The sequence below is a fragment of the Barbus barbus genome (assembly GCF_936440315.1).
Source record: "Barbus barbus genome assembly, chromosome: 7".
Lineage (NCBI taxonomy): Eukaryota > Metazoa > Chordata > Actinopteri > Cypriniformes > Cyprinidae > Barbus > Barbus barbus.
This window is the reverse complement of record NC_136735.1, coordinates 26779736-26805130: the sequence shown is the minus strand read 5'-3', so window position 1 is coordinate 26805130 and position 25395 is coordinate 26779736. Positions and strand designations below refer to the sequence as shown.

At 36.0% G+C, this 25395-nt stretch overlaps 2 protein-coding genes across 10 annotated transcripts in view; one reads left to right on the top strand and one right to left on the bottom strand.

The window, feature by feature from the left end:
• The window catches only part of LOC306873268 (circadian locomoter output cycles protein kaput-like), a 17399-nt gene extending 6893 nt beyond the window's left edge, over window positions 1-10506 (top strand). For 4 of the 9 annotated variants that reach the window (XM_079422432.1, XM_079422431.1, XM_079422433.1 and 1 more), the window contains 17 exons: window positions 1097-1188; window positions 1376-1465; window positions 1577-1694; window positions 2783-2896; window positions 3035-3153; window positions 3312-3394; window positions 3484-3590; window positions 3668-3815; window positions 3908-3983; window positions 4661-4805; window positions 4906-5000; window positions 5127-5225; window positions 5769-5915; window positions 6005-6205; window positions 6957-7054; window positions 7153-7402; window positions 8759-10506. In XM_079422432.1, the coding sequence (XP_079278558.1) occupies window positions 1097-1188; window positions 1376-1465; window positions 1577-1694; window positions 2783-2896; window positions 3035-3153; window positions 3312-3394; window positions 3484-3590; window positions 3668-3815; window positions 3908-3983; window positions 4661-4805; window positions 4906-5000; window positions 5127-5225; window positions 5769-5915; window positions 6005-6205; window positions 6957-7054; window positions 7153-7402; window positions 8759-8935 (2159 nt within the window). In that variant the 3' untranslated portion in view covers window positions 8936-10506. The remainder of the gene's footprint in view (window positions 1-1096; window positions 1189-1375; window positions 1466-1576; window positions 1695-2782; window positions 2897-3034; window positions 3154-3311; window positions 3395-3483; window positions 3591-3667; window positions 3816-3907; window positions 3984-4660; window positions 4806-4905; window positions 5001-5126; window positions 5226-5768; window positions 5916-6004; window positions 6206-6956; window positions 7055-7152; window positions 7403-8758) is intronic. The other 5 variants (XM_079422436.1, XM_079422438.1, XM_079422437.1 and 2 more) reach the window with 2 other exon arrangements.
• A 9-nt stretch (window positions 10507-10515) lies between these two features.
• LOC306873267 (mast/stem cell growth factor receptor Kit-like) lies at window positions 10516-24877 on the bottom strand. Its single transcript, XM_079422430.1, has 21 exons — window positions 24748-24877; window positions 22675-22938; window positions 21924-22208; window positions 20767-20906; window positions 20509-20677; window positions 20057-20243; window positions 18879-18994; window positions 18677-18791; window positions 18299-18483; window positions 16590-16696; window positions 16368-16494; window positions 15667-15771; window positions 15377-15487; window positions 15046-15184; window positions 14883-14944; window positions 14687-14787; window positions 14385-14507; window positions 13182-13293; window positions 12975-13074; window positions 12210-12315; window positions 10516-12123 (listed from the first exon to the last, which is right to left on the bottom strand). The coding sequence occupies exons 1-21, from the start codon at window positions 24800-24802 to the stop codon at window positions 11965-11967; spliced, it is 2868 nt and encodes a 955-aa protein (XP_079278556.1). The 5' UTR covers window positions 24803-24877; the 3' UTR covers window positions 10516-11964.
• Window positions 24878-25395: the final 518 nt, after the last annotated feature.

Here is a 25395-nt window from a genome sequence, read left to right as displayed (position 1 = left end):
TTCACACACTTTAAGCTCTTTTATTTTCCAAATGTTATAGGATTAGTCAAACGAATCGTTTGGTTTGTAATGCGTACCGAACCGAAAGCCTCGTACTGAACGATTCAGTACGAATATGTGTATTGTTACACCCCTAATAAATATAGTTATAACTGGACTTCACTCTTGAAATAAAGGAGTAGTTCACTTCCAGAATAAAAATTTCTTGATAATTTACTCACCCCCATGTCACCCAAGATGTTAATTTCTTTCTTTCTTCAGTCAAAAAGAAATTAAAGTTTTTGAGGAAAACATTCCAGGATTTTTCTCTATATAGTGGACTTCAATAGGACCCAACAGGGTGAATGTCCAAATTGAAGTGTCAATGGAGCTTCAAAGGGCTCTACATGATCCCAGCTGAGGAATAAGGGTCTTACCTAGCGAAACAATCGGCCATTTTTTTCAAAAAAAAAAAAAAAAATGAGATGGAGTTTTTCGCACTACCCTACCTTTTTTAACCAAAGTGCATAGATGAAGAACTAACCACACGTGACTATTTTTTTTGTTTTTTGTTTTTTAGAAAATGGACCGTTTCACTAGGTAAGACCCTTATTCCTCGGCTGTGATCATGTAGTGCTCTTTGAAGTTGCATTGAAACTGCAATTATGACCTTCAACCCGTTGCCTCACACTGAAGTACTGTACGGAGAAAAATCCTTGAATGTTTTCCTCAAAAACCTTCATTTCTTTTTGACTGAAGAAAGAAAGACATGAACATCTTGGATGATGTGGGTGTAAGTAAAGTATCAGGATTTTTTTTATTCTGGAAGTGAACTACTGTAATCCTTTAAAAATGCAGTATAATGAGGTAAAGTGACAACAAAGCAGCATACTACTGCAGTATTTTATGTGAAAACAATTATTTTAAATTGTAATAATATTTCATGACATTACTGTTTTTCATCAAATAAGTGCATCCTTGGTGAGCATAAGAAACGTCTTAAAGGTAACTTGATTACTGACCCTAAACTTTTTAAAGGTAGTGTAGTCTCTAAGCAATTGAAACATGCAGATCCTAGGAAAACTGTTTCTAAGGAATAGTTTGTGTTCACATGCAGAAATTGCTGCACAGTCTGAGTCAAGTGAGATCAAGCAAGATTGGAAACCTCCGTTTCTTAGCAATGAGGAGTTTACACAGCTGATGCTAGAGGTATGACCCTGCTTTGGGCAATAAGTGTGTTTGTATTTGTTTTTCTCTTTCTATTTCTTCCTGTTGTGAAAGATGTTTCCACTATTAAAATTTTTTTAATTTTTCATTTTTCACCCATCACTTCTACATTTTTAGTTTATGGATTGGAGCTATTTTAGTAATGCGTTTTTATCTGTTTTTTTTTAAGGCGCTGGATGGGTTCTTCATTGTGATGCTGACAGACGGCAACATCATTTACACCTCAGAAAGTGTAACTTCTTTACTTGAGCATTTGCCTGTAAGTGAGAGTTTGCAGATTGTTTGTAGTCTATTTAAAGATTTCTTTTGGTCTTGGAATTGCTAGATTTTATATCTGTCATATGTTCATATATAATCGTGTTTGTTTCAGTCGGACATGGTGGATCAGAACCTTTTAAACTTTCTACCAGTGGGTGAGCACGAAGAAGTCTATAATGTGCTATCCTCACACCCAGACATGGAAAACCTCAACTCTGATTACCTCAAATGTGAGTATCCAAACCCCCTATCAGATATCTGTTTTGCTGTGGTGTTTTTCCCTGCTCCATAGGGCTGGGCAATATACCAAAATTAAGAAAATTAAGCAACAATGAATATTGTGAATATTGCGTTGCACTCTTTATTTGGCTATTATTTGTTTATTTGGCTGTTAAATTGACTAAGACTAGGTGTGTGATATTTTCTTGACTGGCATGTATGAGAGCATTAAAAAATGTTTTAAGAGCATTCCTCATCTACTCTTCAGTAACAAATATCATTAGAGTAAGTTCGACTAATTGTCTTGTTCAAAATGTCATTGAATTGATTGGGGAAAAACTCAGGAATGTTAACGTATGTTTATGCGTGGCGTGCTCATTTTTTATGTACAAATAGGTAACACTTTTTTTTATTGCTATTTTATAATTTGTGTCAGTGTTATTTTTATATTTAGTTTTCTCTTTCAAATTGTTTCATATACTTTCTTTACTTTTAAGTTTTAGTAATTTTATGTATTTCTGTCAATTATGTGTTTCTATTTGGTTTTAATTTTTTTATTTCAGCTTTAGTTTTAGTAATTTCATTACCTCAGCTTTTTCTGCTAGTTTCAAAGGCAGCGTTTCTAATATTCATTTAAGTTTTTTATATATTTACATTTTATACTTTTTCAATTGAAGAAAACAATTCAAACAGTTGCAATTTTAGTTCACAATTAACTGATTAGTGTATGTTAAATTTGGAAAATTATTAAATAACATTCTTCCTTTTATGTATATTTAAGGTTTTTACGTTGCACTTGAAACATTTTAGTTCAACTTGGTAGCAATTACTGTTTGGTTGAAATTATGTTAAATTTAATTTAAATGAATTACCATTAAGTTATTTTTGAGCAAATCAGTGATGTATAGATATATAATGAATATTGGTAAACAAGTGAAAGCTTTATCATTTAATAGTCCTGTCCTGCTTTCCACTGAGATGGTAAAAAATTGCTCTTTGCCAATGTCTGCCGCCTCAGCATATTTTGACTGTATAAGAGTGATTTTGATCTATATTGTCAGGCACTTAATGTTTTTTCGTTGTTGTTCGTTTGTCTCAGCCAAGAACCAGATGGAGTTTTGTTGTCACATGCTCAGAGGTTCTGTGGATCCCAAGAAACCGCCTGTGTATGAATATGTCAAGTTTATTGGCAACTTTAAGTCACTCGCCAACAGTGAGTGTTTATTTTCCTCTTGATTTAAACTGACTAAATACTCGACCATATGTTAACTGCATTTGTTGGTACCCAAAGCAAAATGTATGGACGGCCAATTTCTTTTAACACAAATCTCCACTTTGAATGCTCTCCCAGTGCCTCTTGCAACCCGAAATGGCCTTGAGGGAATTTTACAGCGCTGTTTGCAACCGGCCTTCGACGATAAAGTCTGTTTTATTGCGACTGTGAGGCTCGCCAAACCCCAATTCATCAAAGTAAGCTGATAATCAATCAGAAAATCCAGAGCAAAAATAGATCTCCATTACAAATACTCTCTCTGAAAGCAAGCAACCATAAGCATGCATCATAACAAAGCATTGCTAGCAAAAACATTCTCATATTGACCTGTTTGTTGTTTATTGATTGTGTACAGGAGATGTGCATGGTGGAGGAGCCCAATGAAAAATTTACGTCTCGACACAGCCTGGAATGGAAATTCCTCTTATTAGATCACAGGTTTTCACACTTACTCACAATATCACTTTCTCCATGTTTGTAACGTCCAGTTTTTCCTTCATTGAGATATGTGTGTTCTTGTGTTACAGAGCACCACCTATCATTGGCTATATGCCATTTGAGGTGTTGGGAACGTCAGGCTATGACTATTATCATGTAGACGACTTGCATTCACTGGCCAAATGCCATGAGCATTGTGAGTTTAAAACAAACATATATATTTGAAACTTTCATTTGGCGCCATATTCTCACTTATTCTCTGTCTGCTTGCAGTAATGCAGTTTGGAAAAGGGAAATCGTGTTATTATCGCTTTTTAACTAAAGGGCAGCAGTGGATATGGCTCCAGACTAACTACTACATCACCTATCACCAGTGGAACTCACGACCAGAGTTTATCGTGTGCACGCACACAGTTGTGAGGTATGCAGAGGCATACAGATGACTACACAAACCGGGACGATACCAATAGTGACTTTGCTTATGTTTTTATTTTGAATTGTTTTTGCCTGTAGTTATGCTGAGGTGCGAGCAGAGCAGAGGAGAGAGATGGGTATAGAGGAATCTCCCCCTGAGCTGCCTGGAGATAAGGTGAGATGCTTCTGAGATAGTAACCTCTCAGAAATAGTCCACTAATGTGGTATAATGGACATGCTGTTAAATGGCTTATCTAAGAGAGACTGCAATTAAGTTTAAACACTGCAATGGTGAAAAATATCTGTTTATCAAATGTGACCCTGGACCACAAAACCAGTCTTAAGTCCCTGGGGTATATTTGTAGCAATGGTCAAAAATACATTGTATGGGTCAAAATTATTGATTTTTCTTTTATGCCAAAAATCATTAGGACATTAATTAAAAATCATGTTCCATGAAGATATTTAGTACATTTTCTGCTGTAAATATATCAATTTAATTTTTGATTAGTAATCTGCATTGCTAAGAACTTCATTTGGACAACTTTAAAGGCGATTTTCTCAATATTTTGATTTTTTTGTTTTTTTTGTTTTTTTTGCACCCTCAGATTCCACATTTTCAAATAGTTGTCTCTCGGCCAAATATTGTCCTATCATAACAAACCATACATCAATGGAAAGCTTATTTATTCCGCTTTCAGATTATGTATAATTCTCAAATTCGAAAAAATTACCCTTATGACTTTTTTTTTTTTTTTTTTTTTTTTTTTGGTCCAGGGTCACAAATGTGAGCTTATCAGTACTGATGGTTAACTGAATGACTAACAGATTCAGATTCCTCTCTCTTTCCAGCAGTCTCAGACTTCTGGCTCCGAATCGCAGTTGAACACCTCCAGACTGAAGGATGTTCTGGAGCGTTTCAGTAACAGTCGCACACCTTCCACATCCTCAAGAAGCTCCCGCAAGTCCTCGCACACCGCTGTCTCTGACAGCACCTGTAAGCATGAAAAAAACTAAGAGCCAAACGTGTGCTCTTCTGATGTGTTTTCCTGGTTTTGTGCCTGTTTAAAACTCTTGTATCTGTATGTTTTCCTCAGCAACTCCCTCTAAGCTACAGATGGACATGAGCACTCCACCCCGGCCCGCCACTGTTGATATGACACCCCAACGTCGTTCCTCTATCAGCACCCAGGTGAGACTTGCATATTCATCGACGTCAATACTTGGTTTTAACTATCTTACAAAGCATTCCTAACAAATGCATGTGCCTCATAGCAGCTGAGTAATGACTGTGGTCTTATTGGCATTATTTTGATAGTCCCCGAGTTCTCAGAACACCAATCAGAATGGATCTCCGGTCCAAATCACCCAACAGCAACAACCTCAACCACAGCAGCAGGTTCAACCTAATGCCCTGGTAAGAATTTTGTTTTGTTTTAGGTGTTTTCTATGGAAGCCCGTTTCCGCCACTGAATTTAAATAAAAAAAGGGAAATGCAACTTTTTATCTCACAATTATGACTTTGACATCTTGGAATTCTGACTTTTTTTCTCAGAATTGTGAGATATAAACGTGCAATTGCAAGTAAAAAATTCATAATTGTGAGATATAAACTCATAATTCTGAGAAGTAAAGTCACTTTTTTTTTTTATAAATTTTTTCTCGCAATTCTGACTTTTTCAGAAGAAAAATCTGAATTTTGACTATGTCTCACAATTGTGTGTTTATATCATGCAATTCTGAGAAAAAGTGAGAATTGTGAGTTATTCAGTTCTCATTTAGTTTTTTTTTTAGTTTTTTTTTAGGGTTTGGTATTTGTTTTTTTGTTTTAGTTTCTTTTATTCTGTTTTTGGTGTTTTGGTTTGTCAGATAGATCAGATAAGCGGTCATTTAAATGACTTACTTTTGATTTTTCTCCATGACACCATGATGTTTATTTTTCTGTGCTTTCTTAATGTAGTTCTCTGCGCAGTTGAACGCAATGCAGCACCTGAAGGAGCAATTGGAGCAGAGGACGCGCATGATCGAAGTTAACATTCAGAAACAGCAGGACGAACTGAGAGAGATTCATGAACAGCTTCAGAGGGTGCAGGGACAGGGCACTCAGGTACACACATGTAACTGTGTGAATATTGATATTGACAACTTTGCTGTTATTAAGAAACAAAAGCAGGTGATTGAAATGGTGTCTTACAGATGATAGTGCAGCAGTCGGGTGGTGGACTGAGTGTACAGTTGCCGCAAGCTGGAGAAGCACAGACTAACATTTTAGAGGTTGGAGCACAGACTGGGGTCGTAGCTATACAGGGGCAAAATGTGACAAGTACAGCACAGAGTGGTACTGTTCCACAGCAACAAGCTCCTCGTTCCCTGCAGCAGGGCTCTTCTGTTACACAGGTGACTTTAATCATTCTTGCTCCGACAACCACTTGATTAGTCTTTATTAAATAATGCAATGCCTGATGAAATCTGAACTTTCAGATATAGTAAAATCAGATCCTTTTAAAATATGTATTATATATTTACATTACCATTCAAAGGTTTTGAAGCAGTAAATGTTTATGAAAGTCTCTTATGCTCACCAAGGTTTCTTTTGTTGATTAAATAAAAATACAGTAAAAACAGTAATATCATATAAATATTTTAATTTATTCGTGTGATGGTAAAGCGTTTTCAGCATCATTACTCCAAGCTTCAGTGTCACATAATCCTTCAGAAATCATTCATGTGTACTGATTTGGTGCTCAAGAAACTTCTCATTACATTTTAAAACGGTTGTGCTGCTTAATTTGTGGAAACTGGTGCATTTCTTTTTCAGGCTTATTTAATGAATAGAAAGTTCAAAAGAACAACATTTGAAGTTTAAAAATATTTACTGTCACTTTTATATTTTATAATTACATATTACTTACCTGTATGTTTTTTTTTTTAACTGTTGCAATTAGATATAAGGAATAGTTTGATTGACATTTGTTAACAGAATTGACTGTAATTACCAGTACCTTTAACTGTGTATTGCCTAGAAGTAGCTTTTAAAAGAGCTCATTAACTGTGACAATCTTCTGTTCTCCACTTCATATGGTGACATCATCTAAATGGATGCCATAATTTTTGTCTCTTTTTCTCTCTCTCTCATTCTTTTTCTCAGCGTGGTCCTGTGTATAATACCATGATGATCAGCCAGCCTGCAAATACCAGTGTTGTGCAGATACCACCAAAAATAAACCAGGGAAATGCAATCAACAGGTACATGTTTTTCCTCATATTTCTTTCCCAGGACACCTTCTACAAATATTATCAGTATTATTTAATTATTTCTTTCTTCGTCCTACTGTCACTCTCAGGTTTCCTGCCGGGCAGCAGTTGGTCACTAAGATTGTGACCGCTCCAATGCCATGTGGCACTGTCATGATACCCACAACAATGTTTATGGGTCAGGTTGTGACAGCTTATAGCCCGTTTGCACAGCAACAAGGTCAGACACAGACCATAGCACTGCAGCCTCAGTCAACAGTGTCTGTAGAACAGCAGGCTCAAACTACCACATTACAAACAAGTCAACAGCAGGGGGCGATGCAGCAACCATTTTTACAGGTAACAAAGCATGCACAGTTTCGTTTTGAGTCTACTCAGAACTATGATTCAGTGATTGGTATGCATCACCATGTGACATTCTACATAGTCTTCATACTAATCTAGTTTACAAGCCTTAATGAAGTTCTACTGGGTTAAACTGCCAGCTGGTAATCCATCTAAACCAGTCTCAATCTTTTTGATTCTAAAGCCCCCCTTTGTCAATATTCAAAGACGCTATCTAACCTCTGGTACTTCTGTTGTAAGGAAAATGAGTAATCTCAAATTATAATGTTATATAAATTATATGAACAAATAATTAACTGTTGTACTTGTTTGTTTTTATTTTAACATGTTATGTAATAATGATTGCTATATAATATGATATATGAGATTAATGAAATTATATAAAATGTAGTTATTATCAATCATATTATAAAACAATCATTAACAAAAAATATACTGATCAAGTGACTGTAAAGATATTTACAATGTTACATTCTATTTCAAATAAATGCTATTCTTTTGAATTCTATTCATCATTCTATTCATCAAACAATACTGGGGGGAAAGCACTTTTCAACATTGATAATATAAAAAAAATTATTATTAATTGAGCACCCGTATTAATTGATGGTAATTGAGCACCAAATCAGCATATCAGAATGATTTCTAAAGGATCATGTGACACTGAAGACTGGAGTAATGGCTGCTAAAAATTCAGTCTTTCCATCACAAGAATAAGTTAAGTTTTAAACAATATTTAAATGGAAAATGTCATTTAAAATTTGAATATGTCACAGTATATACTTGATGAGCATAAGAGGCTTCTTTCCAATATTAATAATAATATTAATACTTATTCCAATAATAATAATCATGTGTGTGTGTACTTGGTTATGCTACACACAGATAGTAAAACCTGACATTTTGGTCTCCATGAGGGGGAAAAATGATTAAAAATAGTAATTATCTGAAAACAATGCAAACAGGTTTTCTGTAAGGTGTAGATTTAGGGTCAGGTTTGGGTTGGGGGATAAAAAAAATATTGTTTGGTCAGTATAAAATTAATAGAAGTCTATGGAAAGTCCAAACACATCACAGAAACAAACGTGTGTGTGTGTGTTGTATATGCACGTTTTTATCAATTTATTTACTTTATTTTAACTTGGCTCTAAATTTTAAAGAAACAAACAAATAATTTTAAGACTTACTGGGGCCGCCTATTTGAGAACAATTGATCCTAATACATTAATGTCCATTTAGATACCCATGTAAAACTTCCATCAATTTATTTATTTTTCAGAAGAAAATGTCAACTTTAATTTTAAATAAAGTATTTGACTTGTATCTAATTTTCTGCTATGCATTTGTCAGAGCACACACCTTCTTCATGGCAACCAGTCCACACAACTCATCCTGCAGGCTTTCCCTATTCAGCAGCAAGGTACATTTCCTCCATCACAACAACAACAACTGAAGCCACAGACTCAAAAACAACAGAAAGGAACTCCTCCTCGTCAGTCTGACAGCACTAGTGCCCAGTCTCAGTAACACGGATGAACACAGCAGCCAATCAGAAGGAGCCAGCTAACTTATTCTCCTCAAGGAGTTTATTGGTGCTGTAATTCATTTGAAAGCTATACAATAAAACAGCTCTTCCTGGAAGCACCTTAGAAGATTTTAAGACAAGGAACACCCTCAACATGGCAGCTGCATGGAACACAACACCACCAGATGGACGCTGTGGCAACCATGCGGAGTGTTTCACCGAACCAACAGGTGGTGCCAAACTCATTATTTATTTCAACAGCAGAAAGCATAGGATTGCTAGCCTTTGCATGGTATGCATGAACAGTACATGTATTTTTTTGCTTTGTTCTCCCTCATGATTTTGGGAGCTATGCAAGAAGCCACATCCAGGGCACAGCGTTTCTATACTGAGGACGGTCCAGAGTACTGTGGACCTTTTAGATCCCATTTTCAGGAAAAAAATGATTATATTGTCCTCTTCCTATTTTGTTCCAAAGTTGTAATACAAACCGAAGCAGGGTTACCGTGCAGCTGTAGAGTCTTAAAGTAAAAACGATCTTCCTTTTAACTGTTTGAGTGTGAGTGTGTGTGTGTGTGTGTGCGTGTGTGCGTGTGCGTGAGAGAGAGAATTTAAAGTTCTAGATATTATATCAATAAGAGTTTGTGACACTTCCAGTATTGCTGTTTTGGTTGCTACTGTGTGTATTAACCCCAGCGATGACCAATCAGTTCTTGCGTTGCAGTAACTCCGCATTCTAGATGTTTCCCCATTGGCTTGTTGGCTATATACCTCAGAAATGGATTTATACAAACATATAAAGTATTCAAAGTACAAATTATTCAAAGCAATTTTATTTTCATATGGCAAAAGACTTCCGTGTTAACAGAATTGCTGTGATTAGACCGGTAGCACTGTTAAAGGTAAATGGAAACTGAATAGATTTTGACATTGACTTTTGGAATCCAAAAGTAGAGTTGCCCCTTAAAGTAGATGCCCAACTTCCCTTATGTGTCAAATTGTTTTCATGTTGTTGTGCGTTTTATAAGATTTTATTGTGCACTAAAACCCTCAGTTGTGTTAGCTGTTACTGTTGGAACCAATGTTTTTCATAGTGGGTACAATCAAAAATGACCTAAAATTTACGCCCCCAAAAAGCTACTGACAGGTTGAAGAGAGAACTGATATGGACTTTGGATGTCCCTGAACATTTCAACCTTCTGTATCCTTTTTTTTATTTTTTGTATGCAACCAAAAGATTGTGCACTTTTGAATATGATGGTTATTTGGTTCTAGCCCCATTTGAAATTTGATTAGTGTTTGGCCTGATGAATATTTGTGAGTTAAGTGAATAATGATAAAATAATGAATCATCAAAGAAGTTAAATAAGTCCTAAGGTGTTTAACCCTAAAACTTGTTCATTTTGTACATTGTGAATTGCTGTGCACTTCAGTACAAAACCATGTTACCCCAAATAACTGCCCGCAGATCATATTACCTTCTGAATTTGTTAGTTTACCAAAAACCGTACATTTTTCCTCCACAATATTCAATATTGAAATAAAGTAAACAACGTTATTCACATTCTCTGCTAAATTGTCTGCTTCAAGATTTGCTTTTTATTTTATTTTCAAGGTGGCATTTATTCCTAATTACAGTACTAAATGGAAGTGCCAAAATAATGACTCGTTGGCAAACATTTCTGAACACTTCCATTTGCATCATTCGCCAGACAAACATAACTCATGCCATTGGTTGAGCTAGTTCACATGGTCAAACACTGTATTTTAACGTAAAATATATGCATAACTTTTAAGGAATTGTACAAATGATTTTTGCAATTTCCAAAATACACAATTTATACAATTCATCCTTTACAACTTTTTATTTTCTATAAAAACGGGTATATTTACTACTGGCCTTTTTTCCTGACATAACACTCTAAAAGTTGAAAAAATAGCTGACACTTCAGATATTTACAGTCAAATCTCATAGCAGTTATTTGTCACAGTCAACATTCAAGAACATTTCATTCTTTTTGAGACCAACATTCCATCCTTCGAACGTGGTATAGTCAGCTGGATTCATTTTGGAATAGCTTTGCATTAACTTAATTAGCTTGTTATTTCACAACAAGCAGATGTCTGATATGTTTATCATCTTTTAAGCATGCTTCAAGAAAGGAAACTTGTCTTACTCCAGGTAATGTAGCCAAGTTAGCCACTTTTGAAGAATGGAACCTAGTCAGTTATTACAAGAAACAATGTACAATCCAAATATGATTATCTCAGTTTTACACAGCAACAAACAACTTTTTATTTATATATATTCTCGCCGGCTCAATTTCAATTCCAAACTCGAACAAAAATTGGCAAAAAAAATGTAAACACATCCGAGGTTGTTAATATGACTGTTATACCAGTAAGTACAACTTGAAGCTGAGATGGGGATCTCATAGATACATTAATGCAATATAACACTCGCATGCTGAAAATAGTACAAATGCTTGAATGAGAACCTCCATTCGTTGGTATTAAGTGCTTCAAATAGTGACACCTTAAACAGGAATCACCTTGGATTCGGTATCTTTACCAGTGACCTTACCTTACTGTTCAGTCAAGACATATTTGCAGTTGCACACCCGGTCAAAGACAAAATAATACACAACACGACATCATCACAGGTCACTACACAATGATGTCATTAGTAGAGCTGGTCATTTATCTGATGAGGTAACATTAGGTTCTATATCTAAATGCTTGCCTGGTCACGGTAGCTGCTCACGCACTCAAAATACTATGTAGATCAATACCATAAAATGGAGCCCATCTGCATTTAGAAAAATACATTAACAGTTACATGGCTGGACATGCTGTGTCTTGAGTAATTTGAAATATAATGGAAGACAAGGCTAATGGAGTTGCATTGAGCCAAACAGAGAGCAGGATATGTCCTTAAATGCCACAATTCCAGTTAGAACTTAAATGGAGGATAAGGCTTTTAGGTCAAATCTATTGAGAAAACGAGGCAAAACAAGGAACGAGATGTCATTTATATGCTCTGATGCTCCAGAAAAACATCATTTGTTGCCTGCAGCAGGGGTTGAGTTGAGGCTGTCGAGCTGCCCACAGAACTCAGCCTTTGTGCCCTCTGCAGGTCTGGAGGAACAAACGCCTCACAGCTGCCACTAGTGCTGAGATTCAAGTAATCCTGCAAGACACAATTGTAAACCTGCAGTAACCGAAGAAACTGGTTCAATGCATGCAGTTTTTGAGCTACACTGTGTCAAAACGTACATGTTTGGTGGTTTCCGACAGCAGGAGTTCAGTCCTTTCCACCAGTTTCTTGAAGGTTGGTCTCTTCAGAGGGTCAGCACTCCAACACCATCTCATTACTTCATAACTGAAACACGCATACACAAATGCCTTGTCATCATGTGCATCAGACACAGATATACCCTACAAAACTTAGACGTCAGTCTTTTTTTTTTTAAATCAATTAATGCTTCATAATTAAGCAAGGACACATTAAATCATTCTAATTGTTACAAAAGTCATTTATATTACTACAAAAAATTTGTTTTTTCTTTCAATTCATGAAAGAACCCTTCAAAAATATACCATGGTTTCCATAAAATATTAAGCAGCACAACTGTTTTTAACATTGATAACGTTACTTGAGCATCAAATCACTGTATTAGAATGATTTCTAAAGGATCATATGACCCTGAAGACTGGAGTAATGGCTGCTGAAAATATCTGTTTATACCACATTATAAAAAAAATCTAAAGGCAATAGTTTACAACTCCCAATTCTGAACTTTTTTCTGTGAATTCTGGGTTTACATATATTTGTTTCTTCTGCAACAGAATAACATGAAAAAGGCAATTGCGACTTTTAATTTTTTTTACAATTCTGGAGTTTTTCCTGCAACTGCAAGTTTATATAAAAAAAGTCACAATTGCGAGAAACTTCTTACCAACTCCAAACTTTTGAATGATAGTGTGCATGCCATAAATATAAAACACTGAACTGTTTATAGACCGGTAAAATTCCCTTACACTTCACTTGGTGCAAACTCAGGCTCACTCATTCTGTATCCATCTTGTATCATCTTATAGAATGTGGATCCAACTGGAATACCCGGATATGGCGTGTTACCTGCAAGCAGATTTTCACCTCATAAGCCCTTCATAATGAGTCACTTACAGGCACTGTTTTCTGGGTAGGTGTGATATTTAATAGGCCTGATACCAGCTTATACAGACCCAGAGAGAAGATCTCCCACAATAAGATGCCATAGGACCAGACATCACTCTCAAAAGTGTACACGCAAGCAAACAGGCTCTCTGGGGACATCCATTTCACCGGTAAACGTGCCTAGACAGAAAACACAACATTCATGATACTAAACAATGTATTAACATTTTTTGGGGGTAATACTGTATCAAGCAATATCACATCCACAAACCTAAGGGGACACTAAAAGGACACTGACTTTTATTATATGAACAAAAACAATTGAAACATTCTTCAAAATATCTTCTTTTGTGTTCCACAGAAGAAAAAAAGTCATACAGATAAGGGTGAGTAAATGATGATAGAACTATTCCTTTAAATGGGTCATCAGATGCAACAGGCACTTTTACAAGTTGTTTGAACTGAAATGTGTGTTGGCAGTGAGTGTACACAAGACCCTATAATGATAAAGGTCCACCCAGTGTTTTTTTTAATCTCATATCAAGCCATTCTCGGATGCTTGTCTGTGTGATGTCACACAGACCCAGGCCACTCCCACGATTGTTGATTGACACCAGCGTTTTACCTTAGACCCGCCCTGAGTGAGCTGTCATCAGTCCGCCATTGTTTCGACGCCCAAGTTTTGTTGTTGGATGTAATAATGAACATAGCAGTCGTCATTTACTCCCAAAATCTGAGCCGCTGAAGACGCAGTGGATTATTTTGTTTTGGAAGGGAATGCGCCCCCGATCTACCTAAATGCTTTTATGTTAGCGCGAATCATTCGTGATCCGGCCTCACCTACAGAAGAAGTTTAGTGTAAGGTTCTTTTATGAATCGCCTTTCCTAATAATGTGCTAGTTAGCAAGTTCCACGGCTAAAGTAAGCAGTATCATGAGAACGGCTTGTCACCACACGGAAGAGAGGGGCAGGGTGAGCAGAGCTCATTAGCATTTAAAGAAACATGGACTAAAACGGCTTGCTGAAAACAGTGCTGATTTTGACAGGGTAAAAAGGAAATTTTTTTTACACTACCATTGAAAAATTTTAACCAAAGTATGTTATAGACTTTTCATTAAGACCCTAAAGAATCGTATCAACTTGTGGAAAATGGGCATCCGATGACCCCTTTACATTAATGGCTCATACTGTATAAAATCTAAAAATGCTGGATATGTTGAATAGAAATATAGAAGTGTGAGTGTGGTAAATGATATATAGCACTTCCTCACATTTCCTCTCAGGACGTAGCTGGAATCTCTTGTGATGTCACGTGCCAAACCAAAATCACATATCTTTGCTACCCGACCCTGAGTCAGTAATACATTCCTGGCAGCCAGGTCTCTGTGAATACACTTAAAATACATAGCAATACAGATAACAGCAATTTGTTAGTCAAAAAAATATTATGGAGTACATATTCACTACTGAGACAAAAATTCAGTATGAGAATCAAGGAAGGATAACATTTCAAGGTCTGCATGTTCAACTCTCCCTGAAACTTGAGAGGTGAATAAACCTAATACACACTTACATTTTTGGATGTGAGGAAGTCCATGCCTTTAGCCACTTGATATGAGAAGCTGAGTAAATCCTCAGTATCCAAAGAGAGATCATCTTTATCATCGCACCATTCTGAGAGGGATGATACAGAATGAAACGTGTACAATAACGGATCTTGGTGGTAAAAGTGGTTGAATTTTGCTTGTATTCTTTTGAGATGCACCTACCTGTCTGATTTGATCTCTTCTGGTACGACCTCATGGGCATGTATCCATTATCAGTGCCCTCTCTGTGTGTGCACATGCATATAATAGATGGTGTATAACATTACAAAAACCCAACAATGGACATCTATACATCAGCACCATATTTCTCTCGCACATATTTTACCTTGAAAGCTGTGTTTGGCTGAGCAGATTTTTGTAATATCCATCGCCTGTTTTGGAACTGAAAAATGCATCCCGCTTTCTTCTTAGGAAGTTCAATAGGTCGCCATAGCAACAGTATTCTGTGATCACCAGAGTGGGGCCTGTTGGAAAATGTCACTTTAATAATCTTCCAAAATTTTTGGGAGTAATGCTCCCAAAAATGAAATTTATGTCAAAATATTTCACCCTTGTGTCATCTTAACCATGTGTAACATGAGAGAAAAGGAACATGCAATATATCTTATAATAAACTCATAAATATCTTTGATCTCTCACCACTATTAATCACATACCTCCTACTGTACAGGCACCAAGCAAGTTGACAATGTTTATATGATTGCCAATGTAGCTCAGAACCTTTAACTCTGACATTAGAGCCTCTTTCTCAGTGGAGTGAGCACTTGCTTTGGGAAAAATTCAGAGACACTCAAGTTAATTTGTTAGATTAAACACGATTACAAATATACTGCAGGAAAACAACAATAAACCCAATTTTATGTATTTTAACAACCAGTGATTGGAGTCTTTACAAACATGCTTTATACATATTACGTCATACATGCAGGCATATATAAATACTTACGTTTTAGCATTTTTACAGCAACAGTGGTGACTGTGTCAGCTGAGCAAAGTCCATATGCTGTAGCTGCCACCACTTTACCAAACGCTCCAGAGCCGAGGATTTTACCTTCATCATGACAAATAACAAACTTTTAGCTCTTATTTACCATTATTATTTTGAAATTCACACCATTTATATAAGCAATCTACTAGATGATTATTGTAGTTATATAGTATTATTATTTTTAATTATAGTACATACATTAACATTCCCAAGTTCAAGTTTTTAAAACTTTCAAGTATCTTATACTCACCGAGATTGCATTTATTTCATCACAAATACAGTAAAATCATGAAATATTATTACAATTTAAAATAACTGTTTTCTATTTTAATACATTATTAAAATATGTATTAAAAATATGAAAATATGCATTATTTTTTTCAGGATTCTTTGTCCTGAAATAGAAATTAGTATGGGAATAGAAAGTTCAAAAAAGGATTTATTTGGAATAGAAATCTTTCGATTTTGTCAATTTTGATTAATTTAATGCATCCTTGCTGAATAAAAGTATTAATTTCTTTAAAAAAACATTCTTACTGACCCCAAAGGTTTGAATGGTAATGTATGTACTAAATATATATTAAATGAAGTAAATAGGCTGTGGAATTATGAATTACTCAGATTACATAATGATGTTTAAATTTTGTGTATGCCTTTACCAAAACGCAGTCTCTCCCGTGGAAACTCCCATTTGGGGTCATAAGGCAGCTGCGTTGGGTCTATGTAGGTATAATTGTTGCCATCAAAACTTTCGATCACCTTCCAATGGATCTCATATTTGGGTTTCTATGGCAGAAAACACAATTTAAAGAAATAAAGACATAATTTATTACTAAAAATTCTAGGCTATGGTGCCTAGTTTGAGTGTTTTGACTAAGTACCTGCATGTATTTGTAGAGCAGAACCACCAGAAAGAAGCTGAGCAGAACAGAAGTAGACATGACACCAGACAACAGAGGTGTGAAGAGTTGATGGGGCACTGTTCTCTCTAGGGTGAGAAACACATCAATATACACACACACTCAAAATATATAAACACCACATCTGTGTTTAAAACAGTTGTATTAATACTTCCTAATTCACTATGCCATATTAATAAGGCAAGAGTTGTATGTGAGTGTTTTAAATCTGTTGTTCAGAGGATTTTAAAAGCTTAGCATCAGTATCAAAACCTAATGTGCACACGTTGCACAGAATAATAATCCCTTGTATCTGTCAACAAGCTCAGTGTGTGTCTGAGAACATTCAGGGGTTGTGTGTGTGCGTGTGTGTGTTTTGTGACAAATGAGAACATAAGTTTGTATAATGACACTTGACTTTTCAGGACATTGCCCCATGTCCCCACTTTTCAAAACACTTAGGGTTGGTGTAGGGCAATATCACATACGGTTTGTACAGTATAAAAAAACATTACGCCTATGGGATGTCCCCACAAATGTGTTTGGGTGTGAACAGGTTTGTGTCTATCTACTGCTCTCAATAACACTGTAAGGCATGAATGGCCAACCTCAAAAGAACCTCTGGGGAAATTAGCTGATAATTAACTATGAGCTAGTAAAATTAAGTTAAGCTAAATTAAATCTGACAATCTCATTTTGGTTGTACAAATCTCAATTGACTGTACAATTTATTTTACTGTACAGTTTTTAAAAGACGTATCTTAGCTCAAGCCTGAATTTATCTGCCTAAATACAGTAAAAACAGTAATAATGTGCATTATACAGCAGCAATTACTCCAGTCTTCAGTGTCACATGACCCTTCAGAAACCACTGTAAAATGCTGGTTGGTGCTCAAGAAACATTTTTGTTGTTACTATTAATGATGAAAACAGTTGTGTCATATTTTGTGGAAATTGTGAGATAAAGTTAAAATATATGAATAAAATTATTTCTTTCTTTGAGGTCAAACGAGAGTGTGACAAAACTACATTTCCCATCATTCTCTCTGTCACAATAAAACACCAAGATAAATCATCTGTTACAGACCTAATGCACATTCTTTGCTTTTCATTTTGTTGCATTAGTGCGTAAAAAGCTTCCTGTCTTATCACTAAGTGAAAAAGGGAAAGTAAACATGAAATTGCATCCATTTTGTCCTACTAAAATGAACACATGAAACACATCACATAGTAAGTATGACTTCTGAACTTGTAAACAGCAGCTTCCCAAAGGAGCTGAAAGCAGCATTAGAGTTTGGGTAAAATATGTAGAAATCTTCTTCTTTCTCGGCCTGAGAATGAACTACTATGCTACAACAGAACTGTAACCACCATAGACACTGAGGGGAACAAGTGCTACTGACAAGTTACTGTTCACTGAAGTAGAGCATGAATTCCTGAATTTTAACACTAAAAGAGAGTGACGTAAAATGGAAGTAGCAAAACATTTAATATTTAATTACTGTTTTGGGATAGAAATGTTTTAGAACAACCAACAGCAACATCCAGTGATGCAAACTGATCAACTTTTTTTTTTCTCAAATTTTGACAATTTGGATTAAAAATACAGTGTCAAGAGCTTCATAGAAACAATAGAAAATTTGGGTCTAATGTTTTTATTTAGCTAGCAAGGTAAACACGAGTGTTCTCACCACTGATGGAAAAGAGGGTATAGGCCTGCTCTCCCTGGGTTGTTGCCACACACTCAAGTGTGTGAAATTTTCCTTTGCCGACATTAAGTCGACTATCCACCTCGCTTCGTCCAAATTCTGCCCCTGACACTTTGACCACGGCAAACTCCTCATCTGCCTGTGTCGCATTCAACAGGTGGGAGCACCTGTCAGAGGTTATAAATGGTATTTAAAGCCAAAATAATATGACAAAAACTGTTAATTTTTTACCACATTTAATCACCTAAGAAACACTATTCTATTCCAAATGGCTTACTGCAGTCTCGTGACAGCATGACTATACAATAGTTTAGTATGGTTGTTGAGTGTGATTGGCTTATATTAGCCTACGAGTCATACCGTGTATGTGGCGGCTCGCAGTAATACCAAGATATTTTTGGGACAGGATATCCTGAAGCAACACACCGCACCTGTCCATCAACTGGCCCCTCCTGGGAAACTATCACTGGTTTACCTAAATGAGAGATTTACTGTATTTATGTAAAGACGAAAATAAAGTTTATTTGAGGTTAGTTAAGTCCTGTCGATTTTCTGAACTTACATATAACATGGACAATGAATGACTGATTGACAGATGCATATGTGTGATTGGCTGAGAAAGTGTAGATCCCGCCCTCTGATCCATGAACTCGAACCAGCCTTAGTTCACTGATGTACCTGCAACATCCAGACAAACAATACTCAATGTCTGTGTAAGCTTCACATAGGAATGTTAGAAAACACATAATGGACATGCATAGCTGACAAATGGACATTTTTAACATTGTGGTTTTATGTTCGTAATCACACATTACATGTGCTTACTATAGTAATAACAGTAAATTATGCTCCAAGTAACTAGCCCTAACTAAGTGCTACCAACCTAGGACATTACATATATATATATATATATATATGTGTGTAATTTCCTAACTTACAAGCTTAAAAGTTCTAAAGGTCTTTCTTACTTTTTGTTGCAACATTTTCAAAGATCTTCAAGAGTTTGGAGTTGGAGCCCAATAATTAATTTTATTTCTTATATGCACATTTAGTCTTGTGATGATAATATGTAAACTTATGACCAATCATATTTTAAAACAGACCAATTAGATAATGTAAATAATATATATATTTTTTATTAAAATAAATAAAAAAACATAACATTTCAGTGTTCACTTTGATACATTTCTGTATCAATAATTTCACAGTTCACAATAAGGACTGTGCGTTAGCAGGATAATTTCTACTTGAAACTGCTAAAAATAGTAATAATAATAAACCACATATAACTATTAATGTATTAATATGTACATTTATGACCAATCATATCTGAAAGTAGACCACAATTAATATTAAAAGAAAAGACATTAACATACAATTTTAGTTTTCATTTTGATAAGATTTATTTATTAATCATTTAACTGTCAAATAATAGGAAAATTTCTGCATTTTACTTGAAACGGTTAAAAATAGCAATAATAATGAACCACAGTATAATTATATTGACCAGATATATGTATGGACAAAATCTTTACTGTCTAGCCAAATTAACAAAATATAAAATAAAACAAAAATAGGAGCGTTTTCTGTGAAGAAACATAAAAATACATGTCAGCTGCTCATATACTGCTTTTGGATTCAGATTCTCAGCATTGAGATAATAGCAAAGTTTTGTGCATAAAAACAATGGTGGAGTCACCACAGAATTGACTGTTTGTGTGTATGCGCAGGTGTGTTTACCTGTACTGCTGGTTGTGCAGTGTAATGACGTGTTCAGATGTGTTTTTGAGCTGTTGGTTGTTATAGATCCAGTAGACCTCTGTGAGACTGGGGTATGAAGTCATCTCCACGCTGAGGGTCAGGCTTTCTCCCTCTCTCACCTCCATCACCCTGTCCTCTCCCTCCGTAAGGTTAATGAAACCTTGCTCTGCCACACATACACACACACATTCAGATTACCTGTTGTTCAGCCTATGAAGAATCTTTTGCTAAAAATGAAATTTAAGAATGTATGGTTAAAGTAAAATCTGTGCATGAAAGGAGGGCCTTGCATTTCAACAGTCACCATATTAAGTGTTGCACTTTATACCATTCAATTTCCTACAAGTGACCCATCTGGCTCTTCTTGCTCTCTTTTGTTGAAGTCATATTGTTTTAAAATCTTTGATCCAGCTTCATTCCACATTTCTTACCGTAAACCTCCAGATTGACAGTTGCCATGGAGACACCTTTCTCATTCCTCGCAATACAGCGATAGACTCCTGAGTCGTTCATCCTCACAGATTTGATGTGCAGTCCTACTGAGCGCAGATATTCTCGAGAACCAGGCAGGATTTTGGAATTTTGGCTTTTCTCTGCTATCTAAATCATGATTGACAATAACAGTCCAGGTTAGGTCCTGTGTTTACAGAAAGTAATCTGAGATTATGCAACAAGTGTGTGGATCTAACCGTTTCAGAAGGGATACTCCAGCTCAAGGTGATATCATGATTGATGTTGATGGTGCTACAGTTGATCACAAACTCCTGATCCTGAATCAGAACCACATTTTCGATTCTGGATAGACTGATCGATGGCACTGTCTCCGGTACTGTATTGCAAACAGCAAACAGGCACATTAAAGCATAGGCACACAATTCTTAATTACTATACTGTATGTATGTATATAAGCCATAACATCATAATGATATACTACTCGTCAAAAGATTCTTATGTTATCAAGGGGCAGTCGTGGCCTAATGGATAGAGAGTTGGACTTGTAACCCGAAGGTTGTGTGTTCGAGTCTCAGGTCTGCAGTGATTGTAGGTGGGGGAGTGAATAACCAACACTCTCTCCACCCTCAATACCATGACTGAGGTGAGACCCTTGAGCAAGGCACCGAACCCCCAACTGCTCCACAGCATTGGCTGCCCACTGCTCCGGGTGTATGTTCACTACTGTGTGTTCACTTGGATGGGTTAAATGCAGAGCACAAATTCCGAGTATGGGTCACCATACTTGGCCACACACCCATTCCCTTCCCATGTTTTTGAAAGAAGTCTTTTATGCTCACCATGGTTGCATTTATTTGATTTTTTTGAAAATATTAGTGAAATATTATTACAATTTAAAATAACGGTTTTCTATTTCAATATATTTTAAAATGTAATTTATTTATGTGATGTTAAAGCTGAATTTTCAGCAGCCATTACTCTAGTCTTCAGTGTCACATGATCCTTCAGAAATCATTCTAATATTCTGATTTGATGCTTAATTATTATTGTTTAATAATGGTTCTTATGATTATCAATGCAGTTTTTGCTTCTTAGTATTTTTTTGTGAAAACCGGGATACATCTTTGTAATATTAGAAATGTCTTTATTGTTAGTATTGATCAATTCAGTGCATCTTTGCTGAATAATATATTATTGAAGAATGCCCATTTACTTCCATACTATTTTTTACTGTTTGGTAACCCACATTCTTGAAAATACCTTCTTTTGTGTTCAACAGAATAAAAAAAAACTCTTAGAGAAAAACTTTAGGGTGAGCTGTTCCACAAAATATTGACAGAAATGTCATTTTTGGGTGGATTATACCAATACCTTAAGAACTGTTTTTACTCACTTGGCCGCACACCCAAGTTATACGGGCTTGATTTTACAGGTTTTTCATCCATCTCTCCTGCACAAATGTAGCAGCCCTCAAAAGCTCTGGAGACGTTTTTGATGGTGATCCCTCTCTGAGGGTGTGCATTGTAGGTGAGGCCAGCTGGTAGACCAGAGCCACCACAGGTCAGAAGGGACAGATGATTGACAGCTGGATCTGTTACTAAACAAGGAAGAGTGCCATCGTCTCCTTCCCTCACCAAAAGGCCATCCATCATGGAGCGCACAAAAGGATTCTCCAAATCTGCCAGGAAAAGTAAATGAGACATTTTAGGCAGAAAAAAATATAGAGAGAGATGAGAAATGGGAACAAAAGACATGCAAATCAAAGGAGAATAAGGAAGGAAAGGAAAAAAACTTGAGTACAAGACAAGAGATGTTACATTAAACGCTGGAAGGATTTTTGCATGAGGAAATAGAAAGTAAATGAGTGTTTGCAAAAGGTTTATTACACAATTCGACTGGTCAAACACCCAAGTCATTCAATGACAGTTAACAATAATACAAATAAAGTAAAATAAACCAGATCTACACTAAGGTGTGGTTTGAGTACACAGCTTAAGGACATGCATTTGCGCTTTAACAAAAAACCTATTCAGGTTTTAATATTGCTTCAGGACTGAAGTGTGGGAACTGAGACCAAAGGACAAACAAACACCTTGAATCAAAAAAAGAAAAAGCATTGTGTAAACATGCAGAATCAAACCCACCTTTCACATAGATGTAGATGGAGCTCTTCTCCGCCGTTTGTGTGTTTTCACAGGTGTAACGGCCCATATGCTGTACCTGTGTAGAGGTGAGGAGGATGATACTAGCTCCATCTTTCTCTAGCCCTCCCTCAATTTTCCGACCTTTTTCCCGCATCCATTGCACCTTGCTCGCCTCTGCATTATCATAACAACTGAGTTGCAGTTGTCCACCTTTTGGTATCACCAGATGAGTAGCATTGGGAGTGATAACAGGTTCAAACCACCCTGGAATACAAACAGACACAAATCAGTTCACTGTGCATACACAATCATAGCTGCATCCAGCAATCAGTTAATACATCACTTTGTTGAGAGTCAACAACACTTGGAAGGCGAAAAGCTCTTTATGGTAGACGTGACGGTGATGGCTCTTTAAAAGCTTGTAAACTGTGGCTCATGTTATGAAAGCAATACTCTGCTCTGACCATTTTAATCATGACAAGAAAAAAACAAACTCCTGGATCCCATATAGTAGGCTATGTAAACAACAACAACAACAACATAAATAAATAAATAAACTATTTATATAAAGTAAATGTATGGATGATAATTAAAATATATATATATATATATTTAAAAATATTTTTCATGTAAATTAAGTGCATTAACTTTTACTGTTCAGATAGGCTCATTCTCTATTTTACCTATTATTCACATAGCGTTCAAAACATAGGATTTTATGCAAACAATAAATAAATAACTACTCTTTTATGAGAGGTGGAATGTATTTTCAACAATTAGCGCTACCTTCTTCCATTAACCTCACTATGACTAATCACTTACATCACCATGATTTATTGTCCAGATGAATCAAACGTTACGAAGCAAGTGAAGTAAGGGTTTGTATTAATGCATTAGTGACTAAGACGGGCAATTTTTCAGGATAGCCGAAGTCTGTATCCCATTTGCCTAACGGTCCCGAGATTTCCCGCTAGATTAGAACGTTCAATCATTCTCGTAACAGATGCACGATTTACTGGCGCGACAATGACAACACCAGCAGAATAAAGAGCGTAGAATTGATCAACACTCATAACATTCACGGCATTTAAAGGAACATTATAATTGTTTCAGGGATGTGTTTTGAGTAATACTTTAAAACACATCCCTTGACTGTGTTTACAAAATGTCCTGACAATTTCTGTTAATGTTGGCAGTGTTAGGGGTTATTGGGATGTTATGCTTCAGTCAGAGAAAAATTTGGGTCTTGAGTTGTAATACCATTAGTTAGATAATATACTGAAATAAATAATAATAATAATAAACTAACACGTTTTGACGTGTTACGTTTTAACGTTTCACGTTTTAACACTATCCGGCGTTTATTATTTTGAATGAAAATTGTTCAAAGTAGGTTGATAGAACGATAATTATTTAGTAAACTTGAAACAGGACAAAATACGATAAGTTACAAACGTTAAAATAACTCGCGATAAAATAAATAACTCGTCTATAAAATGTTTCACGTGAACAGATCAGATCATCTCGAGCAGGTAACAACAAGCCGAACAGTTTGTGACACGGTCTGTAACTGTTATTAAGATCGTGGTCATTATGTTGACAGTAGTTTTATTAGATAACTGACTGCTCCTTCTGCGCTGGATTTATTTAAAACGACTCTAATTACACGCTAATTAATTATTGAGATTGTGCACAACACACGAGATTCGCGAGGTGCGTGAGTTAACTCCCCTAATTACTCAAATTAATCAATAGCTGTCTAGCTCAGTAAATGTATAGATATACATACTACATCGATTATTAAATTGACAGCGAGCAACTATAACTGGAATAGCACATTAGAGAGAACAGATGGACAAAAATATAACTCTTAACGGTCATCGTCTGCATCTGTCGTCAAAACAATTGAATAATTCTCGGGATATTAGCCTAATAATCCACTCATAATTAACAGTAGACTACACATATGGATTACGTAGCCAACATAATTGGGAAAGAACACAAGAAAGGCCTATTTGAGAAAATAAACAAAACATTTTTATCTGAACAGTTGAAAATATTGTATGTTCTTACCTCCAGGTAAGGCGAATAAAAGTAGAACTGTGCATAAAAACCAAACGTGACCCATTCCGTCAGTTTGTGAGTGTTCGTGTGTCCGTACATTAGTACGACTCAGCCACAACTGACTGTGTCTTCAAGTCTCTCTCTCTCTCTCTCTCTCTCTCTCTCTCTCTCACACACACACACACACACAGACTCTCTCTCTCTCTCTCTCTCTCTCTCTCTCTCTCTCTCTCACACACTCTCTTCCTCTCTCTCTCTCTCTCTCTCTCTCTCTCTCTCTCTCTCTCTCTCTCTCTCTCACACACACACACACACACTCTCTCCCTCTCTCTCTCTCTCTCTCTCCCACACACTCTCTCCCTCTCTCTCTGTTCCCACTCTGTGGCAAGCCCTTTTAACACTTATGCCTTCAATCTACTAGTATCTATTTTGTTACTAATTGCTATTTATTTATTTGAATTACTTCTAAGTAATCCAATAGGGATTTGTTTCTTTTTCAGTTTCACCAAACCTATTAAACTATTCAATTTTGCAATTTCCCTAATAACCATTCACTGCTGTCTAGGTGGACAAGCAGGAATGTCTATTAGGGCCAGTTTTACTAGTCCTTATTATCCATATATCATTCTTAAGCCCAAAGTATACTTTTTTGTAGCG